Source organism: Excalfactoria chinensis, chromosome 3 (genome assembly GCF_039878825.1).
Source record: "Excalfactoria chinensis isolate bCotChi1 chromosome 3, bCotChi1.hap2, whole genome shotgun sequence".
Taxonomy (NCBI): domain Eukaryota; kingdom Metazoa; phylum Chordata; class Aves; order Galliformes; family Phasianidae; genus Excalfactoria; species Excalfactoria chinensis.
The window spans coordinates 69,345,700-69,366,348 of NC_092827.1; the positions used below are offsets into that span (position 1 = coordinate 69,345,700).

General features: G+C 43.0%; 1 protein-coding gene and 1 long non-coding RNA gene across 6 annotated transcripts; one reads left to right on the plus strand and one right to left on the minus strand.

Moving 5' to 3' along the window:
• Positions 1-1,731: 1,731 nt before the first annotated feature.
• Positions 1,732-9,116, plus strand: LOC140249997 (uncharacterized). 2 transcript variants are annotated; one of them, XR_011903099.1, is made up of 3 exons: positions 1,732-1,795; positions 3,893-3,998; positions 9,013-9,116. It is a non-coding gene; the product is annotated as an uncharacterized lncRNA (long non-coding RNA). The 2 variants fall into 2 exon arrangements; XR_011903100.1 differs by lacking the exon at positions 1,732-1,795 and adding an exon at positions 2,332-3,140.
• A 106-nt stretch (positions 9,117-9,222) lies between these two features.
• Positions 9,223-19,448, minus strand: GNG4 (G protein subunit gamma 4). Of its 4 annotated transcripts, none has more exons than XM_072332328.1 (3): positions 19,406-19,448; positions 15,543-15,648; positions 9,223-9,983 (listed from the first exon to the last, which is right to left on the minus strand). In XM_072332328.1, exons 2-3 carry the CDS (start codon positions 15,636-15,638, stop codon positions 9,855-9,857), a joined length of 225 nt encoding a protein of 74 aa, XP_072188429.1. In that variant the 5' UTR covers positions 15,639-15,648; positions 19,406-19,448; the 3' UTR covers positions 9,223-9,854. The 4 variants fall into 4 exon arrangements, with proteins under 4 accessions (XP_072188429.1, XP_072188430.1, XP_072188432.1 ...); XM_072332329.1 differs by lacking the exon at positions 19,406-19,448 and adding an exon at positions 18,927-19,386; XM_072332331.1 differs by lacking the exon at positions 19,406-19,448 and adding an exon at positions 18,731-18,891.
• Between the last annotated feature and the right edge of the window lie 1,201 nt (positions 19,449-20,649).

Consider the following 20,649-nt stretch of genomic DNA (forward strand, 5'->3'; position numbering starts at 1 on the left):
CAGGCTCGGCGAGGTGTCGGGGCGGCGGGGCTTCGCCTCGCGAACGAGCGCGGCGGGACGCGGCCGGCTGCAGCCGCGCACCTAGGCTGCCCCGGGGCTCCTCCCGCCGCCGGGAGCAAAGCCGTGCCTCGGACGGCGCGGGGGGGCCGGGCAGCGCGGGAATCCCCTGAGGGCCCCTTCTCCTCACGGCAACTTTTATTTACGCACGGCACCGAAACATCGGCGGTGACGCGAGATCCTTATATAACCGTGCCGAGGGAGGGCCGTCTGCTGGCACGGCTCTGCTGGCACCACGCGCGCCGCGTTCCAGATTTCTGCCGTCTGGAAAGATCCTCGTGCCACCATCCGGCTCAGCCCGCGGCTGGGCTCTGGGCGCGCTGCCGCCCAGCTGAAGCGCGGTGTCTGTCAGCCACCCACCACAGTGCCGCAGGCCCCGCGACCCCGGCACGGCTGCGTGTGGGCATCTCATCTCGGTGCTGGGCTTGGGCGGCCCGTCCTGTGTGCGGCTCCCTGGAAAGGAGAAAGGGCCTTGAGTTAAACGGGAGCGCTTCGCTGTGAGGATGCCCCAGCACAGCGCTTAGAGCTGACAGACGAGGTGGTCCCACTGCTGCACACCCCATTTTTACCTGCTCCTCCTCTGGGGGCAGCCCAGCTTTCCTATGTGAGATTTAGGAGATGTTCATAGTCCAAGCTCAGTCTCACATCTAACCCACAACTGCCACTCTGAGGGTAACTTCAGCCTGATTAAACAGGTTTCAATAATGTTAGACGAAGGAGAGCAGAAGATTATCGGTACCTTGAGAAGTAATTCATCCCTCTGGTCCTTCTGAACACAGACAGCAAAGAGAAAGATTTCCTTGACCTTCTGCATGGCGAATCTGTTTGAAAAAGCAATGTGGATGAGTAAGCTTCTCAGAAGCTAATGTATAAACCAGAAGTTATTGTGTAATAGCCCTAAGGCTTAAGTGAACGCTTTCTGAAGCCATTCTATCAGAAACACATAACTTAGTCATTGAACCTCTATGAAGTATAATTAAAAGAAAGGATTGAGTTTGGAGAAAAGAAGCCTAAATCTGTTCTTGAAATGCTCAAGCTGTGAAAATCATTGGAAAATATTTAAAGCCCTTTCACACAGCTTAATTAAGATTCATTTTTCAACTGGAGCGAGATATTGAAAGGAAAATCAATGACTTTATCATACATACATTGGGTATAAACAGGAAAAAGAAAAAAAAACCACGTTGAAAATACATCTGCTTTATTGTGTTTGCATACATAAACATATTTAATATGCAATTGAATGTGTATTTGTCAGCAAACAATAGCACTAGGTAAAGTATTTGCACAAATATGCTGTTGGTATTAATGGCTATTTACACTTGCCTTGCCTTTCGGCAGGTTCAGCTGCAGAAATAACAGCAGGTCCAACAGCTAATGCTGCTGTACATTTGTATGTACTCCTCATAGTTTGTTAGGTTTCCTCCGTAGGCAGGTGAGCTGATGGGAACTTAATCATAAACACATCCAGGAGTTATAATTACTTACAGGCAAAACAGAGGGTTGTCTTCCTTAATGCCTTGCTTTCCATGCAATAGTACACTCACAATGTATCCTTCAGTCCAAACGCACCATTTTCATTCTGTTCTTACTGTGCAGATGTACTCTTCTGACGTTACACACTCAGACTGGCGCATGAAGCACGACACAACATGTTGGGCACAGGAGCTGGAGAGAGAAGAGACCAAAATGTAAGTCCCCAGGCTGCCTGCAAACTCAAGATGCTTCTGTTAGATTTGTATGTTTCTGGGTAGGCACTGTCCTTTCTGACACACCGGAACTGCAGTTACGTACCACAGTCGGCCTGTCTGCAGCATTCAGATTGTTAATGTTTGTTAGCCCGTGTATGTAATTCTCATAAGCTAAGCTCATAACCTAGCCAGATTCACTGTGTGTATCGAGGGTTACCAATCCTTTCCTTAGGATCTCCAGAAGATAGAGATCTTGTTTATTTTAACAAATGGAAGCAGTGCCTCCCTGCTTCCACGTCAGGGTGAAGTACAGAAGCAGGTGTGTCCCTGGACTCTTCTTGGCTATTAACAGAGTCGGTATATTTGGGGTCTGCTGAGGACAGACAATGGAATTCCTGTGAAAACAGATCTCTGGAAAGCAGGCTGTCTCTCTGAAGGGCTGCCAGCTCATACAGCTAGCGGCAGGAAAGACAAGTCAATGGCTTGTGACCAGGCAAGTCTAAGGGTTGATGGAGAAAGGAAGAGAGATCCTATTAGAAAGCTTTGCACACAGTGTGCAGCTGGTGTGGCATCAGGCCTGTGCTCATTTGTACACTGGATAGAAGCAAGTATCTAACAATGTTTTGCCTAGGGCTACTTTCCTTAATAGTCTCCCAAGGGAGACTTACTAGACTCAAAAAAAAAAAGATGTTATGACTACTGATTCTACTCTTTGTGCCCCCTTGTTCAGAGATTCAAAGAACTAAGAAGGTCAAAAAGGCAGCATTTCCTTCTCAGAAACCACACTGACCAGCCTCTTCTTAGCAATACCGCAGTGCTTCAGGGCTTGGCTGCTCCAGAGCTAAATCTCACAATCCCTTCATATAGTTACATTAAAACAACCTGTAGGTAGGACCTGTAAGACCCACCGGAACTAGAGCACTGCAGGGTGCTGTATAAGTTGCATTGGTTTTATTCCAGGGGCTTTATTTATTTGTTTGTTTTTAATGAAGGCTGTCCTATGCTTTCCAATTGGAGAATGCAGCTTCTTGAAGCTATTTTACTCTGTCACTGTTTGGGCAGAAAAGAAATCGTACTTGTTTTCTCTAAAATTATCAGTTACTTTGCTGACCCCTTTTTTCAACTTAAGTTTCAGCATCTCACGTCCATACACAACAATGCCTTTAAGCTTGGCTGGTTTTTGTCAGCAAAACAGCACTGCCACTTGCTCTTCTTCCACGATGTTTCCTGTACAGAAGCTTTGACCGTTTTGGCACATGGCTCCTATTTGTGGCAGGAATCACAGTTTAGAATGGCTTCTCTGAGATCTGGCAATGTCCTGTAGGGTCCTCCTTTCACTGGCACTGCAAGAACCTGACACTGAGACAGCTCTCACATCATATTCAGACAAAGGTAATTCAAATTCCTCGTCTCTTTTTCCTTCATGGAAAGATTGAGGTCCATGTTTCATTTCCTCTTCACCAAGGGGTCACATGAGCACCCTGGTAACAACAAATCGCCATGCTTTGCTGTATAGGGAGACAAACAAGAACAATCCTTGTAATCTTGGCAAGAAAAGGTTGTTGGGTTTTATTTTTGTTAATTGGAGTCACCCAAACCTGCGCAAGAATTTGTAACTACCACACAGTCATTTTGCAGAGCACCACGGTGATCCAGATCAATACAGCAATAATAACTTCCATTTCTCAGTTAACAACTTGTCATTATCACAACAATCAAAAATATAGAAACAGACTCAAAACTGCCTATATGGTAGCAGCAACATATTGACAGGCAAAGAACAAACAGGGGTTTCCTGCAGAGAGCTGGATTAACCTGAAATAGCCAATAAGCAGGCAACAGCCAGGCATGGGGTTAGGTACTTCGTGTCTAACAAACAGCTACTTTAAACAAGCGGTAGAAAGGCATGAAGATGTGGATAGAAGAGATTAGGGGTTCCAGGAAGTCCCGCTGAGACCTATGGCAGCAAGTCTGCTTTTTAAGCACTCTGCTGGCAGAGAGTTAAGCTGCTGGGGGTGTTACAAGACAGACTGACTACACGCTAGTTATCATCATTTGATTATTAAGTGTCAGTGGATAGACAGTACGCAGGCTCATCTCTTAAAAATAATTTTTCATAACTGGGGGCTCTTCTGCCCACACAGTGCTTACCCCGCCTGGGATGGATGTGCAAACGCACCAGATGGCTGATTCATTTGTTGCAGAAGATGCTATGTGAGCGAGGTGGGACCATGGGACCACATTACAAGAGTAAGGTAGGTTCATTGCTATCCAGAACTCAGAAGGATTGGATTTGTCATTGCCTTGTGAGCTAGCAGAAAAATCATGAAACTGAGTACTGCACACTGCTTCATTCCCTTTGTTTCTGGGCACTTGGCTTGCAAAAGTCACTCCAGTTTGTAGCAGTGAGCAGTTGCAACTGAAGTGCGAGCGAGAAACATTGCCTTACATACTGCAAAAGCTAAGCACTCTGGGAAGGCAAGGACTGGCAATTCCATCTGTCCTGCTCAGCTTCTGCCTCAGCTTTGCACTGTACTTGGAGCACTTCCACCCTCTTGTTCCTGCAGGGCACTGGGGAGATACTTTATGAAGCAATCAGTCAGGAACACCATAGCAAAGTCCATCAGAGTCTGCTTCTGCATTGAAAGCAGATTTTGTAAGTAAATCAGACCTGGGGCTACACAATGAATAAAGACAACAAAACAGGACTGAAAAACTGCTCATTAACTGAGCACTGCCTTGTGGGAATTCCTGCAGTGTGAGTGTGTAATAGTAGCGCATACAAATTAGAGAGGCAAATGGAAGCTGCATAAGCAAATTTAGCTCTGACATTTCTCAAATGAGCGCCACTTTGGTGACCTTCTAATTTATTTGTGTGCTCAGATGCTGTTTTAATACCCATAAATGCATTCAGTCCTGTTGCAAACTTTTTCTTTGTTAAGCTGATATAAACAACACCTTCGCTTACAGCCTTCTGATTTTTTGTCAAATAGGTACATTATAGCTACTCTCTATAGAGGTTACCCAGAATATAAAGCAAACATGTACATACAGTCTGAGTGAGTAGAAAAGACCTTGAAGAGGATATTACCTATGATATTCCTTACATTTACCTATGACATTCCTACAGCATTACCATTTAGATACTGTTTTCTTGAGAAACGTTAAAACTGAGGTTCCTTCTTGATCTTCTGAGGATATGACTGTAGCCATATGAATACACCTACATTCATGTGTCAACACTGGAAATCTGTATGTGTTGTGTTCTGGCAAATATGATCAAAGATTCCTGTGCTTTCTTCAGGGAGATCTCCCAGACAAGTATCAGTTGCAGAGCAGTGGTAGTAAAAGTCTTTGCAACGAGAAAGTTACAAACAGTTTTACAGACAAAATTCAAGCGAGCTGCACTTGCCAGAGAGCAGCAGTTACACTGCAAAGATTTCTAAAGCCAATTTGGCAGACTTGCTGCAGCACACCTCAGGAGTTACAGGTGTTACCTCACTAAACGCAGACCATGAAAACTGAAGCACTCCCTGTCCAGCATCTAATGATTTAAGGTACTCCTTGTAGGCCGTCCTAGTTGAAGCTTGGCATTTTGTCCTGTCTCAAACGGCTGTTTGTCAGTGTATCAGTAGGTGGCAGTCATAGACAATTCCACACAGACAATTTCTGCTTCATAAAAGAAATACAGGAAGGAAAAAAGCTTATTTTAGGGTAAAGTTACTCCTTTTTGTGCGTTCACAAATGCAAGCAGTGAAAATCTACTTCCCAGCCTCATACTTACACCTTCCTATAACAAGCAGAAAAGTTCTTCCCGTAACAGTTCTGGTATTTTTAGGTGCACTTAATTTAATCACATCGTAATCCTGAATTGAATTAGATGCAAATATGCAATGTATATTTCAAATCCCATTTTCCCCAAAGATTAATTATGCAGATGCCTTTAACATTTCATATAGCACTTCAGTAGTTTTGCCTACTGTTTTTCACACTTTATAACACTATTTAAGACAGTGAAATGACTTAAACTCATTATTATTACTTATCAATACAAGAAACCCCTATTTCTTAGAGTCCATCCATTCCCCCACATCTCTTCTAATCTCTCTGAAGAAAGAAATCCAGCTTCTGATGCAACCCCAAAGATTAGGCACAACCGTGGCACTTATTAAGACAATACCAATACAGCTTTTTATCTTTGTTCAACAAAAATATAGGAAAACTGATACTTCAGGACATCTCAAAGCCCATTTTTTTGTTACTCCTTTCACAAAAGGAAATTCAACTGGATAAACAGTTGCTGCATTAATGTTAGTAACCGTTCTTTCCTTCTGCTAGAGTTAATGGCACTGTTGTAACTCACTGCAATCAGATGCCATTGTCTCATTATTCCTGACAGGTTCTTCATTACAGCACCCCTCAGAACCTGTTGGTAACAGCTCCTGCATTTACCTGCGTGACAGCAAAGTCTGTATTTCTTTTAATCTGTATTGTGACATAGAATGACTTACATTTACCCCCATTTGCTCATCTGCTTTCTGCATAGTTTCGTGGAGATAAGCTTAAAAATCCTCTTTGCTATCAATAGCCCAGCAGCCCGCTGCTAACTTAATGCATGGTGTAGGAAACAGAAGAGGAAATTGACGTATAATAGACTAGGTATAACAATGGAAAGGTGATACATGTAATGACAGATGGACTAACACAATTAAAAGTTCCTAAAAGGAAAGGAAAAAAAGGCCTGCTCACCCATCTCCAGGGGATCTGGGCATCCAGAAAAGAAAAACTTCAGTAGAGAGAGAGAACTCACAGGATCATAGGATGGCCTGGGTTGAAAAGGACCATAACGATCATCTAGTTTCAAACCCCTCCCAACCTGCCATATGCAGGGCCACCAACCACTAGACCAAGCTGCTCAGAGCCACATCCAGCCTGGCTTTGAATGCCTCCAGGGATAGGACATCAACTCCAACTAGAGAACCTTCCCCGGCAACAGTCAGCCCTGAAATGAGGTCTAAGAGAGGTGCAGCGGGGCTCCAACCCTTCCGCTCACACAGCTGAATTGCCTTCACCTGTGCTCCCAGGGCTGACCGGGTCCTTTCCCCAGGTGCCCAATCAGTGGTTCAGGCAGTGACTCAGCAGTTACCATACCGTAGGAAATAATTTCAATATCAAAATGATTATACTTTAAGTTCAATATAAAACAAGGAGATTATTCTAAGGAATGCAAACCAGCCAGCCCTACAAATGATTTTGATGCATTATAGTTTACCACTGGGAAGTCTTATTTCATCACAGCACAAATACAAGGAAGTAAGAGCATGAAGAAAATCTTACTAATAACACTGAAATTTCTTAAATCCAATTTCTGTTCCAAGTTTCTCATTGCATGAGATGACAGCTGCAACTCACGCTGTTAACAGAGAACATGTATTATTCTCTGGGCCTGAAATACACAGTAATAAGTCTAGTGGCATAAGAAATAAAACTCTGAGAGCGATGATTGCAGCACTAGAAGGGAAACTGCCTGGTCTTGTTCTCTCTAAAGGCAGTGGGAGCCAAATCAGATAGTTTGATGAGAATAAAAACTCATTGCTTCTGCCTTGAGGAAACCTTACTGCTGGACAAAGCCATGTTCTGGAGGGCTGTTTTCCTATAGTTTTTGAAAGCATGTTGTACTTCATGAGGTTATATGCACTTATTTTTAGAAAAATCTTCAAGAACTTTTAGGTAGTTGTTTGTAGAGTTTGAGGTAAAATGTTTGAGCATGAAACTCAAACATCTATAGCAGGTTACCTAAATCAAACGTCAAAACAGCTAGAAGTACAGTAATAAGGACATTTTATGGTTTGGGAGAGTAAGAGGAAAATACATTCTTTAGGATGTTCTTCCATTAAGTGTTATACAGTTTAACTTCTTTAGGTACATCATAGACATCCGCTATAATAAATATGCAATTTGCAGTACTCAGCGTGTTTCATTCCGTAGCATCTGAAGCATGAAGCCACCTTAATAGAGATTTTTTTCTTTTTAACTCATGAACTGGTGAAAGAAACCACAAACACAGGAAGCCAGCTATTAAACTTATCAGAGATGCAGTATGTTCACAACCACTTCAAGAAAAGCTTTCTTTTCGCAGAAAAATCTTATGTACAAACCGATCAGTCAACTTTCCTGGCTAACACTGAATTTTTGCAGATACAGCTCTTAAAATGAGTGATGTTCAAAGCTATCACAAAATGTTTCAATCTCGGATGTTAATTGGAAGAAGAAAGCAAGCTATTTGCACTACTGGAATAAGCTGCGGCAATTTTGTTATGTTAGACAGGAGTGTTAATGATGAGCCACAAATGCAAGTTTTAACAAAGCCACTGAGAATTAAGCAGTATGTCCTATATTCCTCTCCCTTGCTGTTCCAGTGAAAACCATACATGTGGAAGAACAAATGAAAATGTTGTCATGGTGATCAGAGCAGTTACCGAGTCATTTACCGTGTAGGAAGGATTCCCTAAAGAACCTTATTTAGCATTTTGTTGCTCCTTTTAATAAATGTTTTCAGGAAGCCGTTTTTATTTTGCTGTCAAAGTAAACCAAAGCATGTTTCTCTACCCTCCAAAATAAAGCTGAGCATGACAAGCATCAATAAACACTCTTATTAAAGGTTAGGAATGGGAGCCGAGACAGAGCCTAAACAAAAAGACCTACTCGTGACGTTTGAATGTATTTCAGAATGGTTACTGTGAAACAGCTCTGTGCTATCTAGACTATTGGTGTCCTCAGTTGGCAAATGAATAAACAAACCTGTAAATGAAAGGCATCGTGAAACTATTGGTTACAAGGAATATGATTTTTTTTTTCTAATAATACTACTACAATATGCAAAACAATACTATTTTTCAAGGATATTTCATGAATAAAAATGTAGTTCAGTGTTCGATCTGGTGGAAGAGCTGGCCTGCAGCAGAACCACAGGCCAAACCCATCTGTGTGTGCTCTGGTAGATGAATGCAGGTGGCTGCATTGTACTATTCAAGTTATTGGCAAAGAAGTCTAAACCTGACCAATGAAGACATCTTGTATTTCTCCTGCATAAAACAGTACAACAGGCATTGACAGAAAATGCTATATATACACTGAGAGGAAAGAACGTGCACTTTGGGCTAAATGCAAACTTCATTCAACAAACCACCAAGTTTTTAGCATCTAAACTGAACTTGTAAGCATATCACAAGACTCAGCACCTCAGCTTGTCTTTGTCTTGTAGGTACTTACGGCACAGGAGGAATCCAGGTTTCTGATCCATAATGGATGGCTGTTTGAAGCCCTGACTTATTGAGAAATAGAATTTCCTGACAAAATTGTTTTCTGCTTCACCTGTGGGGCCCCTTAGGAAGACATAATACATTACAGTTCAGTTCACTTTCTAAAATAATTTCAATCATCATCATTCGAAATAAGATGCATGCAGCCATGTTTCCCCAAAGTTTTATTGATGCAGTCGTAGTATATAACTATACATCTTCGTTTTACCTGTAGTTACAGTACTTCCTTACTGAGATTGTTTTTGTAGTCAAGTTTATTGCAGCCTTCACAAAACATAGTTACAAACATCACTTACTGTATAAGACTGACCGTTCCAAACATTGTAGATCATCGGCATTTTTCCTTAATAGTTATTCTTGTGGAAAGGTCACACCACTCTTTTTAGATAAAAACTGGTAAAGGCAAATGAATTAAATTCACCTTCTGAAGAAAATAAGAATGTTAAAAATAGCTTCAGAGTCGGTATGACTCATTTAGGTCTCAGAAAAATCTATGACTGGCAAAGATATCTACAACTCGATACTGTACTACATATTTCCATTAAGAACCACGGAACCTTTATGAAAACTGAAATGAAACCTGTGCACTGAGCTGAAAAATAAGGATTACCTTGATTATTTTTTTTAGGATTTTTATTTTTATTTTGTTTATTTATTAACAGAAAATGCACTACCTTCTAAAAACACCGTTAAGTATTGATATCTGAGGAAAGGATGCTAAATCCAAAAGCATGCATCACTGGTCCCAAATTTTAACATAAGATATTTGTAATTGAAAACTGACTCAAAGGATGGTGCAGAAGAGTTTCTTCTCCCTGAAGGGATTTTCAGATGCAGGCACTGGAATGATGAGGGGATCTTCTCCAATATGAGCATCACAGTACGCCAATAAGTCTGCTGCAGCCTTGGATACCTAAAAGAAGAGAAGAACCATTATAACACTTATGTCCAAACCAATTGCCAACGTGTAAATATTCTTCACGTAACATACAGAATTGGGAATTGTCTTCAAACAGTAAACTGCTTTACTCTTCATGTTATTAGACGCCATAGCTCTGAATTTGCTCGTATTGTGCCTAGTAAACATTACGTACGCTTTACCTAATTCAGTGACAGGGCATGGTATTGATTTATATGATTAATATTCAGCTTTTCATCTCCACCAGTATCAAGGTCAGGAGAATATACGCATTGAAATATCCATCTGCCAACTGGCTGTAAGCAATAGGGATTCTCCATGACGCACGTCTCTAGACACATGCCTTCCGAGGCCTTCTGCCTCAGGGCTTATTCACAGGCATCAAAACTGCAAGGTTGGAGAGTTTTCTACAGACTCTATCCTTTCCCCATCTGTATGTGGAAAAAAGATCTCGAGGCATGTGAGCATGGAAATGGATTTAAATAATGAAATAATAAATCGGGAGTAAAAGTAATAATTCTCATAGTTCTCATTTAAGATAATGAGATAAATCAGACTATAACCTTCCGTTTAGCAAATTATTATAAGCAATGCTTCACTCATCACATTAAATCTGATTGCTACCTAAATACTTTTAAGCTTCTAAAATAAAAAAACAGTAAGGTTTCCAAATTCTGAAACGTGGCTCATCCTTACTATGGAGTCCTATAGGAATGTACCAGTGCTTTGATATTCAGCATATTTTGCAAGTAACGAAAGATGAAACTATTTCAGGTCTAGCTAAAATCTTCAAACTTTTGCAACTTTGTGACTTGAGAATACTGTGGTTCAATGGTTTGGGGTTTTTTTCCCCCACAAGAACATCGGGCATACATACATATATGAATTACTTTTGTTCTGTTCCATTCACAAGATATTTACAATTATCTGCATTCCTTCACTTTGTTGAGTTACTGCATTTTCATATTATGAATGAGTGCAGAGTATGAGACAGTCTTTACAAAGTCTTTCCTCTGATCACCGTGATACATTCTCCTAAGTCAAACACTGAAGTCAGCATCTTTACACAGCTATAGCAAAGAGGAAAAATAAATCTGATTCCTAATATTTTTATGACAGGTGTGTCATCACTTTCAGCTTTAGCTTCCCCACACTCTGCTTGCTTTGGCAAAAGCCCATGCCGTGCTAGGCTTCAGATTAGATCTACAAAGTCAATGGGTATAAATCATGATTCACGCAACATTTGAATTAACTGCCAGAAGATAATAAGTGACTTTCTATCTATAACATACTCACTGAAACGTGCTTTTGTAGAATGCTAAAACCCACAGATTTTCTACGGTTCTATCACCTAGCTGAAGATGCGGGTGTGTTCAGGTTACTTAAAATTAGTTTGCTATTGAATTAGACTGCGAGACAAAAAGGTGAGCAGAGGTAGAACTACAGTGGTCAAAAGTCTGGGAATGCTATATTCACTATTTTAGATTTACGTGTGAATTTTTAAACAGCCCATTTTCCAAAGAGAAGCACAATGTAGGCTGATCATGAAATTCATATTGAGCCCCAAAAGATCAAAAGGCAGCAAAGATGTTTTTCTGTGCTAATGACTTATGCTGACCTCAAGAAAATATAAACGAGCAGAAAAGTCATTCACTGAAGAACTTAACAAGTTTCCAGTAAGTGTAGGAGGGATGTTCACCACAGCATCTTGGAGAACTATGTTCAGGTAATGGCAGTCACTGGTATATTCATTTTCACTTTCCTATTTCTATCTTTCAGGATCAGCTGCATTTCTCAAATTAAGGCAGTTCTCTGCTTTTGTTGATTTATTTGGTCCTGAACTCTCTTTCATACAAACAGAGCAAGTTAAACTCCGAGCCGTGGCTGCCCACAAAAGGGTTCGATGTTATTTACAGTTCTATATCATAAAAAAAACTTTACTACCATAAAATCTAATGGAGATCTACTCTGTATGTATTTATTTATTTAATGTATTTATTAAAGATGCTCAGCATCCCCATCTTCATCAATTAAAGTACTGAATACATTTATTGGGAAATATTTTATTCATGAAGCCAACAACTTTTTAAGCAGGCTGATCTAAGACCAGCTTTCCCATAATTGCCAAGATTGTTCTACATACGGACAAGCTGCATCAGCCTAAGTATGTTGCTTTGGTTTTTTGAAGGTATAAATCCAGTAATATAATTTACTAATTGTTTCTCTGCATGTTACTGTGTTTAGTCAACATGCAGCAATGAAAAGGATGGTACTGAAGAATATTATCACATTTTTGTACATTAACACAAACCCAGTCCCCTAGCCTGTACCAGGCTGTGTATTTTCATCCTTTAAGCAAGAAAAGATGTGAGGAGGAGAAATCCTCCCATGGGGATTACACTGGTTATGAAACTGAATTACAGCAATTTCTTCACTGAAGAACTGGGATAGCTTATGCTCGTGCAGTGAAAAATGACCACTTAGTATGGAGTGTTAAATGAGATGATCACACTGCAGCAGAAGTGAACGCATTGCCAACATTGCTCACAGCCACAGGAACCAAATTCAGAGCGGTGGCCAAAAAAATAAAGCAAAATATAGTTTTGCCTCCAGTACATTTCCTGCTCCGTGTGATTATTCAGACCAACGTTGGCAAAAGACCTCTGCATTACGCATAATATTAAAGCTACAGCATAGACAGATAGCTTTTTTTAGCATGTGTCAGCATGCAGAGGTAGCCTATTGGCCAACACTATGGTTTGTTACAGCACAAAATGATGTGCTACTCACCCTATTTCTGTCACAGAGAAGTTAAATGAAGGCAAGGCCAGCCTACCATAGCTTCTACTCACCTTTAGGGGAATACTGCCAGGCAGTTTCTGGTCAGCTTTTAGCAAGACTTAAAGTAAAAGCACCTAATTTGAATATTCAAACAAAACTTGCACACATTTATCATTTCAGCTCACCTGCGCTATACGGTTTGCTCTGCAGATGCAAAGTGATTTTTACATGCTGCACACTAATACTAAAATATTACACTCCAGTTTGATTGATGAATTCTAACAGAAAGTCAGCATTTCATTTTTTAAAAACATTTATAAAAGTATAGGTGGAGAGGATGGAATACATCACTATCACATCAACCTCACATTTTATGGAAGGATATTTATTCTGTTTAATGGTAAATACATCTGGTTGTCAGATTACCAAAAGAAAAAGCAAAACAAAACAAGATGGAAACACTCGACTCTGATGCTTCTGATGCTTTGAAGAATCAGTCTTGGGAGGACTGTGGAATTTTACCATTACATTTTAGAATAACAAAGGTGATAAAAACAGCCAAAGCTAGAACATAATCCTGTTAGCTGCACTAATAATTACAAGCTTCAATGACAGGGCAAAATGCTGCAATTACTGTCATCTGCCTTGTCATGGATCGTGACTAATTACCATCTTTGCTTCGACACCCACTCTGCTTATCCTTTACATCTAAAACAAAGAGATTCACACACATATATTGCCAATCCCACTGCATTTATCTCCCAACGCTATTCAGAATGTTAGGAATACTTTCTACCTTCTTAAAGAAGAAAGAAAACATAGTAATAGCTGATACACTATGATGTTTAATGTCAGACCACTCCTCCTTGCCTTTCTGCTTGTGAAGAGAAGATTAAATAGTGCTTTATACTTGGGACAACTGTGATAAAGCATCAATATTATCTTTGCTTTCTCTACTTTACAGTTTTGGTAGATGCATTATTCTACAAGTCATGAGGCCATTCTTCATCTGATTTCATTTCATGTTTTCTAGCTTTGATTCTGCACCTCCTGCTTTCTATTTACTTTGTTATAATGCCAGCCATTCCTTCTGCAGAGAAGCAAGACAAGTTTGATTTACCATCCTTTTGGGATTTTTAAGGTTTATAATAACCAGCCACAGTAATACACCTTTCAGCAACCAATCCACATGCCAATAACTTCATCCTCCTTTTTATAGCTGCCCTGTTTCTTTCACACTTTAAGGCTGAGTTGTTTTAGTGGAACCCCAAAGCACTGCATTGCTTACTGCTCTGAATGGCTATAGGACTTGACTTTAAAGTCAGTAATAAAACAAAACCAAAAATGGAATACAGTAGGGAATGGGTAACTGTAAATGTATTTTAACTACAAAACTTTTACTGAGCAGACCTCTTTGTTGCAACTGCTGTCCACAGAAAACCAAGTGCCTCTGTGGTAGAAAAATGAGCTGGAACATTTGATTTCCCTGGTCGATAACACAGGCACTTTGAAAAGTTTCTTTTTAATGTTAACAACATGGTCCCGTCTACTATGGGAATAGCTACTCAGCTAATAACTTGCAAAAGAGAGTCTGATTAAGGTATTTTGAGGGGACTGATCCTTTGTTAAATGCCTTGCTAGTTCAGGTAGTTGCAAGAAGCCAGGAAAAATAACATTTCTCTAACTTTACAGCTATGATCTGAAAACTCAAATCTCCTACTGCAACCATTTGAAGTCCCTTGGCAAACTTCACCAAGTACACACATAATTGTTTCAAAGATTAAAAGGAAAACAGATATTGAAATAAGAAAACCAACCTCTTTTCATAATCCCTCGTCTACTTATTCAAAGACATTCTAGAAATTGAGACATCAGCCTTTTGTGGATCATATTTTGTTTGTATAATGTAAGCAGTGGTTATATTTTAGCTATACGTTATGTTATCATATATTTCAGAATACTGAAACATATTCACTTCTCTGGTGTCTTTTTTGGTCCCAAGCTGAAAGGTAAAATAATTACACTTGTAAGCCAGATGATTGTTAGGTCTTGCTAGAGCCTGTGTTCCTTTTAATTAAACTAACTGCAAAAAATAACCTATGTAATTCTTACATATGTAATTAAGGATGTCATTATACATCGAACAAATGAAGCTATCTGCATAACTTAACTAATGAAAGTTATAATTTGATTACATAAAAGCAAGTTTTAAATAATCTGCTAAAGATCAGCAGTTCAATTTATGAGAAACTAGCCCACATTTTTCCAGCCCTTCCCCTCTTCCACTCATTAACTTTCCTCCTTGTCACTTCTGTTGTTCGCACAGCTGCAACATGACCCGAATTAGAGACTAATTCAACTGGAAACTCACCTGCGTGGTTATGCTGAAAAGGCAGACCCATGCTGATGGAAACAGAAACACCCATCTCTATGAGCGTACACCTATTCTGTAATGAATTTGTCAAGATACCACACAAAACATGGACATGCAAATTCAGCCATTTCTGACAAGATAACACTAATAACCAAAACAGTTGAAATTTATATTCGCATATACACAAGACTGACAGTTTGTGTCAGCTGTACTAATATTTCCGAGTCATAAATACTGTCTTTCTAATCAGTGAGTTTATGACCCGGTACTGTCTTATTTCTCAATACATGATTTTGATTTCAGGTGATCAAATCTTTTTGGAATATCATAGGGAGGTTATACCACAGATGAATTCAAATGAAGTGAATTCAAACTATCAACAATAAGCTTACGTTTACCTTCATCCTATCCATGTACGCTTCCATTTTTAGTTGCTCCACAGCTTTCCTGGCTTGAGATATATTGGTTGTACTGTTTGACGTTAGTTCCTTCATTTTGTTTTCCCTGGAGGAGGCAAAATTGAGACAGTTTAGAAGCTAGCAAATACAATTAGCAAGAAGACAGTTATCAAAATCCAACCAACGCCACCCTACCATACTGGCAATGCCAGGCTGTAGGTTATAAATACCAATCAGATATCATTTATACCTGTTCCCTTGTTCAACAGTACCTGATTGCATCACGCCTTTGCATCTTCAACTGCAAGCATTCGGTCTGAATTCTGCAAACAACGTGTAAATGCAGATTACGCTGCCAGTATTTCAGTGCAGAAATTGTTACCCTGGCTCAGAGTGCCAGCACAGAACAGCTGTTCACAAACTGACTTTTCAGTCATCATGTAGTTTGGCTCCATACCCTAATTATACTTACTAACACGAGAACAAGATCAGAAACATGCACAATAATAATGAATGTCGCACTGATCTCACTGAACATCGGGGTACTTTAAGGTAGAGAAAGAGTCAATATTTTGGCTGTGGAATCAGGTAGTTTAGAAGTGAAATAATTGAGATTGAGAAGAAATAACACAGTGGTTTCCAAATTTTTCTTGCAGATCTCCAATGATGATAAAAAAGATGATAAAAAAGATGATAAAAAGATGAATAAAAACTTGTATTGTCTAGCATACTGTACTGCACATAACTAGGTCAACTGCAGGGTAAGCAAAGAATTTGACTCCGGTACTTATCCCTTGCTTTTTAGTGTTTCCTATGGAGATGAACAGATTGAGACAACACCCCAAGTGGGGCTCACCCAGCAATTTCATAGTTCAGAGTCAGTCATTAAGAAATACTGAAGCATCAAGGCTAACTATCATGTACGGGGCTGGCAAGTCTCTCTTTTTTTCCACGTCACCTTACAGCTCTCATTCTACCACCAGTGCTAAATTACTGTAAAGCACTATCACACAAGTACATTCTGTTCACCTCATGGTTACTGATATATGCTTTTGGTGCGGCTCTTTGTTTCAGCTTAAGAGCAGTACTTCTCAGAGCCACTGTAATTTCATTACATGCACTTGTTATTCAAAAGAGTAGTCTAATGGGCTGGGACAGAAATAAGTTTGACCTTAAACGTACTCTGAGTCAGCTGATATTGTTTTTATTGTTAGTCTGATCATTTACAAATCTGGGAAATTAGTACCATTTGTCTGAACAGAAACAAGGAGGACACACAAGGCATTAATATGGGCAAGCATACACATCTGCTTTGATGAAGGGACAGGAACCCTGGTTCTGTACCTCTTCTCATCCTCAGTCTCCCACTTCTCTGCTTCACATCAAGTTGCCATTTACTCAAGGCTTTTCCAATGTATTCTTACTGCTTCTCTTAGGGAGCAGCTACAAAGTGTGCTAAAGAAAGTGTTCCTGTACCTGGATGTAAGTGCATCCCATGAAGTCAAGGCAAACAGTCCATGCCTAGTTCAAGGAACAGGTATGGTAAGGAGTGATATCCACAGGGATTTCAGTTAAGTATTTGATAGCTGTGATTTTAAGAGCTGTTAGTAGATTAACCTGAAGGATTATGGAATCATGAGGTGAAGTACTGCTTCACTGAGGAAGCTTTGGGAATAGTGAGACTATGGCTGGGGAATGAGTGACAAAGGCAGTGGAGGAGGAAGATGTCTCTGTGCCAAAGACCCAGCATCTCATAGATAAAGATAACGAAGCTGTTTCTATTCTGCCCTTAGGGGTACTCAAGTAGCAGCATTTCAGAAGTCATCTTGGTCCAGAGATACTTAGACAAAAGAATGTACTTACTGTCTGAACTACACCCAAGCTCAAGCATTTGAAGCTTGGCATTTGTTTCTAGAGTAGATTAGACTGTACCCGATAGCACTTCAACGGCCAACCCAGGGAGTTACCTCTGCAGGTAAAGGCTGACCTCGTGTACGTAAGAGGTGCAACGTGCATTTACCAAACCTTCTAAACACTCAGTAAAGAACATGCAGAAAGAGTCTGCAGTACTGCATAACACAGAAGCAACACCCAGTTTCAAGCTCTACAGTACAGTTTTCCACAACGAAAGGCTGCACAGCGAGCTCATCTTACACCTCCAAGTGCAGCCATAAAGCTAAAAGGCGACAGTGCAAAACTACATCTAACAACCCCCAACTCAACCTGCCGTATTCTCTTGTACTTCAGCAACCAAAATGGCGGACCCCAAATTACTGAACGTTCCGGCCCTCTCCAGATCTTGTAGGGCTCCCACCTCTGCAGAACGCCTTCCCCATGCAGCACAGACACACCTGGAACAGCCCCTGAGCCAGAAGGGATGGCAAACCAAACTCAGAATGGCAGAAAGAGCCTGTACGTGTTTACCCACGTGCAAACGCACCGGGACACAAACAGAACATGATCAGCCTCACAGCTGTTCCGTGCTGAGCTGACAGGTACGGTGGAGGCTGAGGAATCCCCTCCCTCCAAAGATACTTCGTAGCACCAGCGGAAGCTATTACCGGGAAGGCTGCGCTCAGCAACAAGGAGACAACATAACTCTCGTCCCGTGAGCGCGGCGACTTCACCACGAACTGCAGCCCTGCAGAACTTCAGGGCTCAGTTTCCATCTAACACCGCTCTGTGTGACCCGCAGCAGCCCAGCTCCTCCGTTCACACGCTGCGTTCTGTGCGCGACTCCCAACGTGCTTCTCAGCGCCGCAGCAGGCAGGGCAGGCGCTCAGCTCGCAGGCACAGCCCTCTGGTGCTGCCCGCGGACAACCGGCACGAGCACGCAGCCTCGGACGAGGCAGCAGGGAGGCAGAAAGTGTGAAGCACAGGCAACATCCCCCCGCTATTCCGCTTCTTTGGCCGAGTTTAAGGCACTCGAGAACTTTTAAAGAAACGCATAGGTAAAAGCGATCGTTCCAGCTGGAACTAAAGCAGAAAGCCGGAACGCTGCCGAGATGCGCAGCACCAGCACCGCCCGCGGCACCCGAACCGCGCTCAGCCCCGCCGCTGGGAAGGGGAAGAAGCCGCTGCCCCGCGCCCGGCCCCGCCCCGGGACGGCGGCCTCAGCCGGGCGGCTGCGCGGCGGGCTCCGCCGTGCGCCCCGGCTCCGGCACCCGGCTGCGGCGTTCCGCCCGTACCTCCCGCGGCGCGCAGCTCCCGGCACGCGGCTCGGCTCGGCTCACGGCGGGCGACGGACCCGGATCCCGCCGCGGAAGCGCCGCGCCCGGCGGCTCCCGAACCCGAGGAGCGCGGCGCTGCTCGGCGGCCGCTCTGCCCGTCAGCCGCCGCGGAGCCGTTAGGCCCTGAGGAGCGGCGCGCGCCGCCGGTACCCACCCGGAGCGCGGCGGGGCGGGAGCCGTCCGCGGCCGCGTGCGGCAGGGGCCGCTCGGGCGCTCCTCGGGCACCGCCGTGCAGCCGCCCTGCCCGCGCCTCCTCCCCCGCGGGCGGCGGCGCCCGCAGCGCCCCGCAGTCGGTGCGGCCGCTGGGACGCTTCCAGCGAGCGGCGCGGAGCGAGAGTCTGCGTGCTTTCAGAGCGCGGAGCTGCCACAGCCCCTCCGGCACAGCAGCTCGCGCCGGGCCTGGATCGCATCGAACGACGGGAGGGTGAGGAGGAAAAATAACAGATGCCGCTGTGGAAAAAACCCGCGCCGGGACCTCCGCGAGGTGCGCTGTCACGGCTAACGGGGCACGGCCGGATGAGTCAGCGCTGTAGCGGGGAAACGATGCACACATCACACGGGAGAAGCAGCCGTAAGGCTCGGCGGCAGTTAACGCTGCTAACTGAAAAATCAGCCGGCCCTAAAGACACGCACAGCAAGTTCTGGTGGTGGGCTGCCGCCACCGCTTCTCCCCTCATCGAGCCTGAGCGTTTCCAAGGCACTTCTGTTCTCCGCGCAGCACAGCGCAAAGTTCTGCTTTTAAAGGTGCCTTGAAGCAAAGACGTCCCCCTACCAAAGGCTGAGGCCGTCCGTGGCTTTTAGGATGGTTATTCGGCAGGAGAGAGGTGAGAAGTGCAAAATGCGTTACTGAACGCATCTATGTACCCTCACAGCCCTACCATCCACAAACTTGGGTGTCCTACAGGAAAGTAGGAAAACATCCTTTTGGGGCTCCATCATGAGCTTCCAGGGTGAAACACACCACCCACTGCCTCCCTCTTCTCACATCCACCTTTGGTCTCCACAGATATTCAGTATGCTTCAGTGAGCGTCAGCCGGTGCCATTTCTGCCACATGGAGGAGTTTGGATGCCACACCTTTGTTTCTTACTCTCTTCCATGTCAGACATTATTTTGTCAGGTTGCCCCCCTGCTGTCTGTCACAGAGAAACACAACGCGACAGAACATTGATGGGAAGGTTCAGTCTCCACTGCCATCCCACCAGCATCAGCCTCTGATGTTGTGGGCCAAAACAATAAAATGGGATGCATTACTTTTGGAGCAGCCCTTGTAGTTTTCTACTGGACTTCCTTCATTCCTTCTATTTGTTATAGTGGGTTTGCACTAAACGTACATCGCAAACCCATTATCTAGGTTCCCTCTGCCCACTACAAGTGAAAATGTAACTACTTTATGGCCTTCCCTTTGCCATTACATGCATCTCCAGTCAGTGACTGAGGCTCACCACAAAAATCCTGCGAGGCTCTCAGACAGGCCTTGCCACAGAGAAGCCAAGAGATCTCAGTCTCCAGCTGCCACCAGCACCATTCTCCCTCCCTTTAGTTCACAACCTTCCTTTTCTCCTGACCCCCCCCCCAAGAGGAGCCGCTGTGTTTCCACCTCAGCTCAGATCGGTTTCCTGAGATAAGGAGGCTGATGTTGGGGGGGAGGGGAAGCGTCTGCTTAGAGATACAGCACTTCCAGCCCCACATCCCATGAGAAATGGGAGCACATGCACATATGTACAACTGGGTTTCTCACCTCCAAACTTACACCCAACCTCGTGCAGCTTCACAGCAACGCAATGTAGTCCACAAACAGAACTTTCCTCCTTCAAGAACCTTACAAGATTAAAGGCCCCAGAGCAAGCAGAAAAGGAACTGGAGCAAAGTGAGCTG

Coding starts and splice junctions, on each gene's coding strand:
- GNG4 (XM_072332328.1), bottom strand. CDS start 15,638: ATGAAGGAACTAACGTCAAACAGTACAACCAATATATCTCAAGCCAGG. Junction 9,984..15,542: donor CGTACATGGATAGGATGAAG/GTAAACGTAAGC, acceptor CTCTTCTTTTAG/GTATCCAAGGCTGCAGCAGA.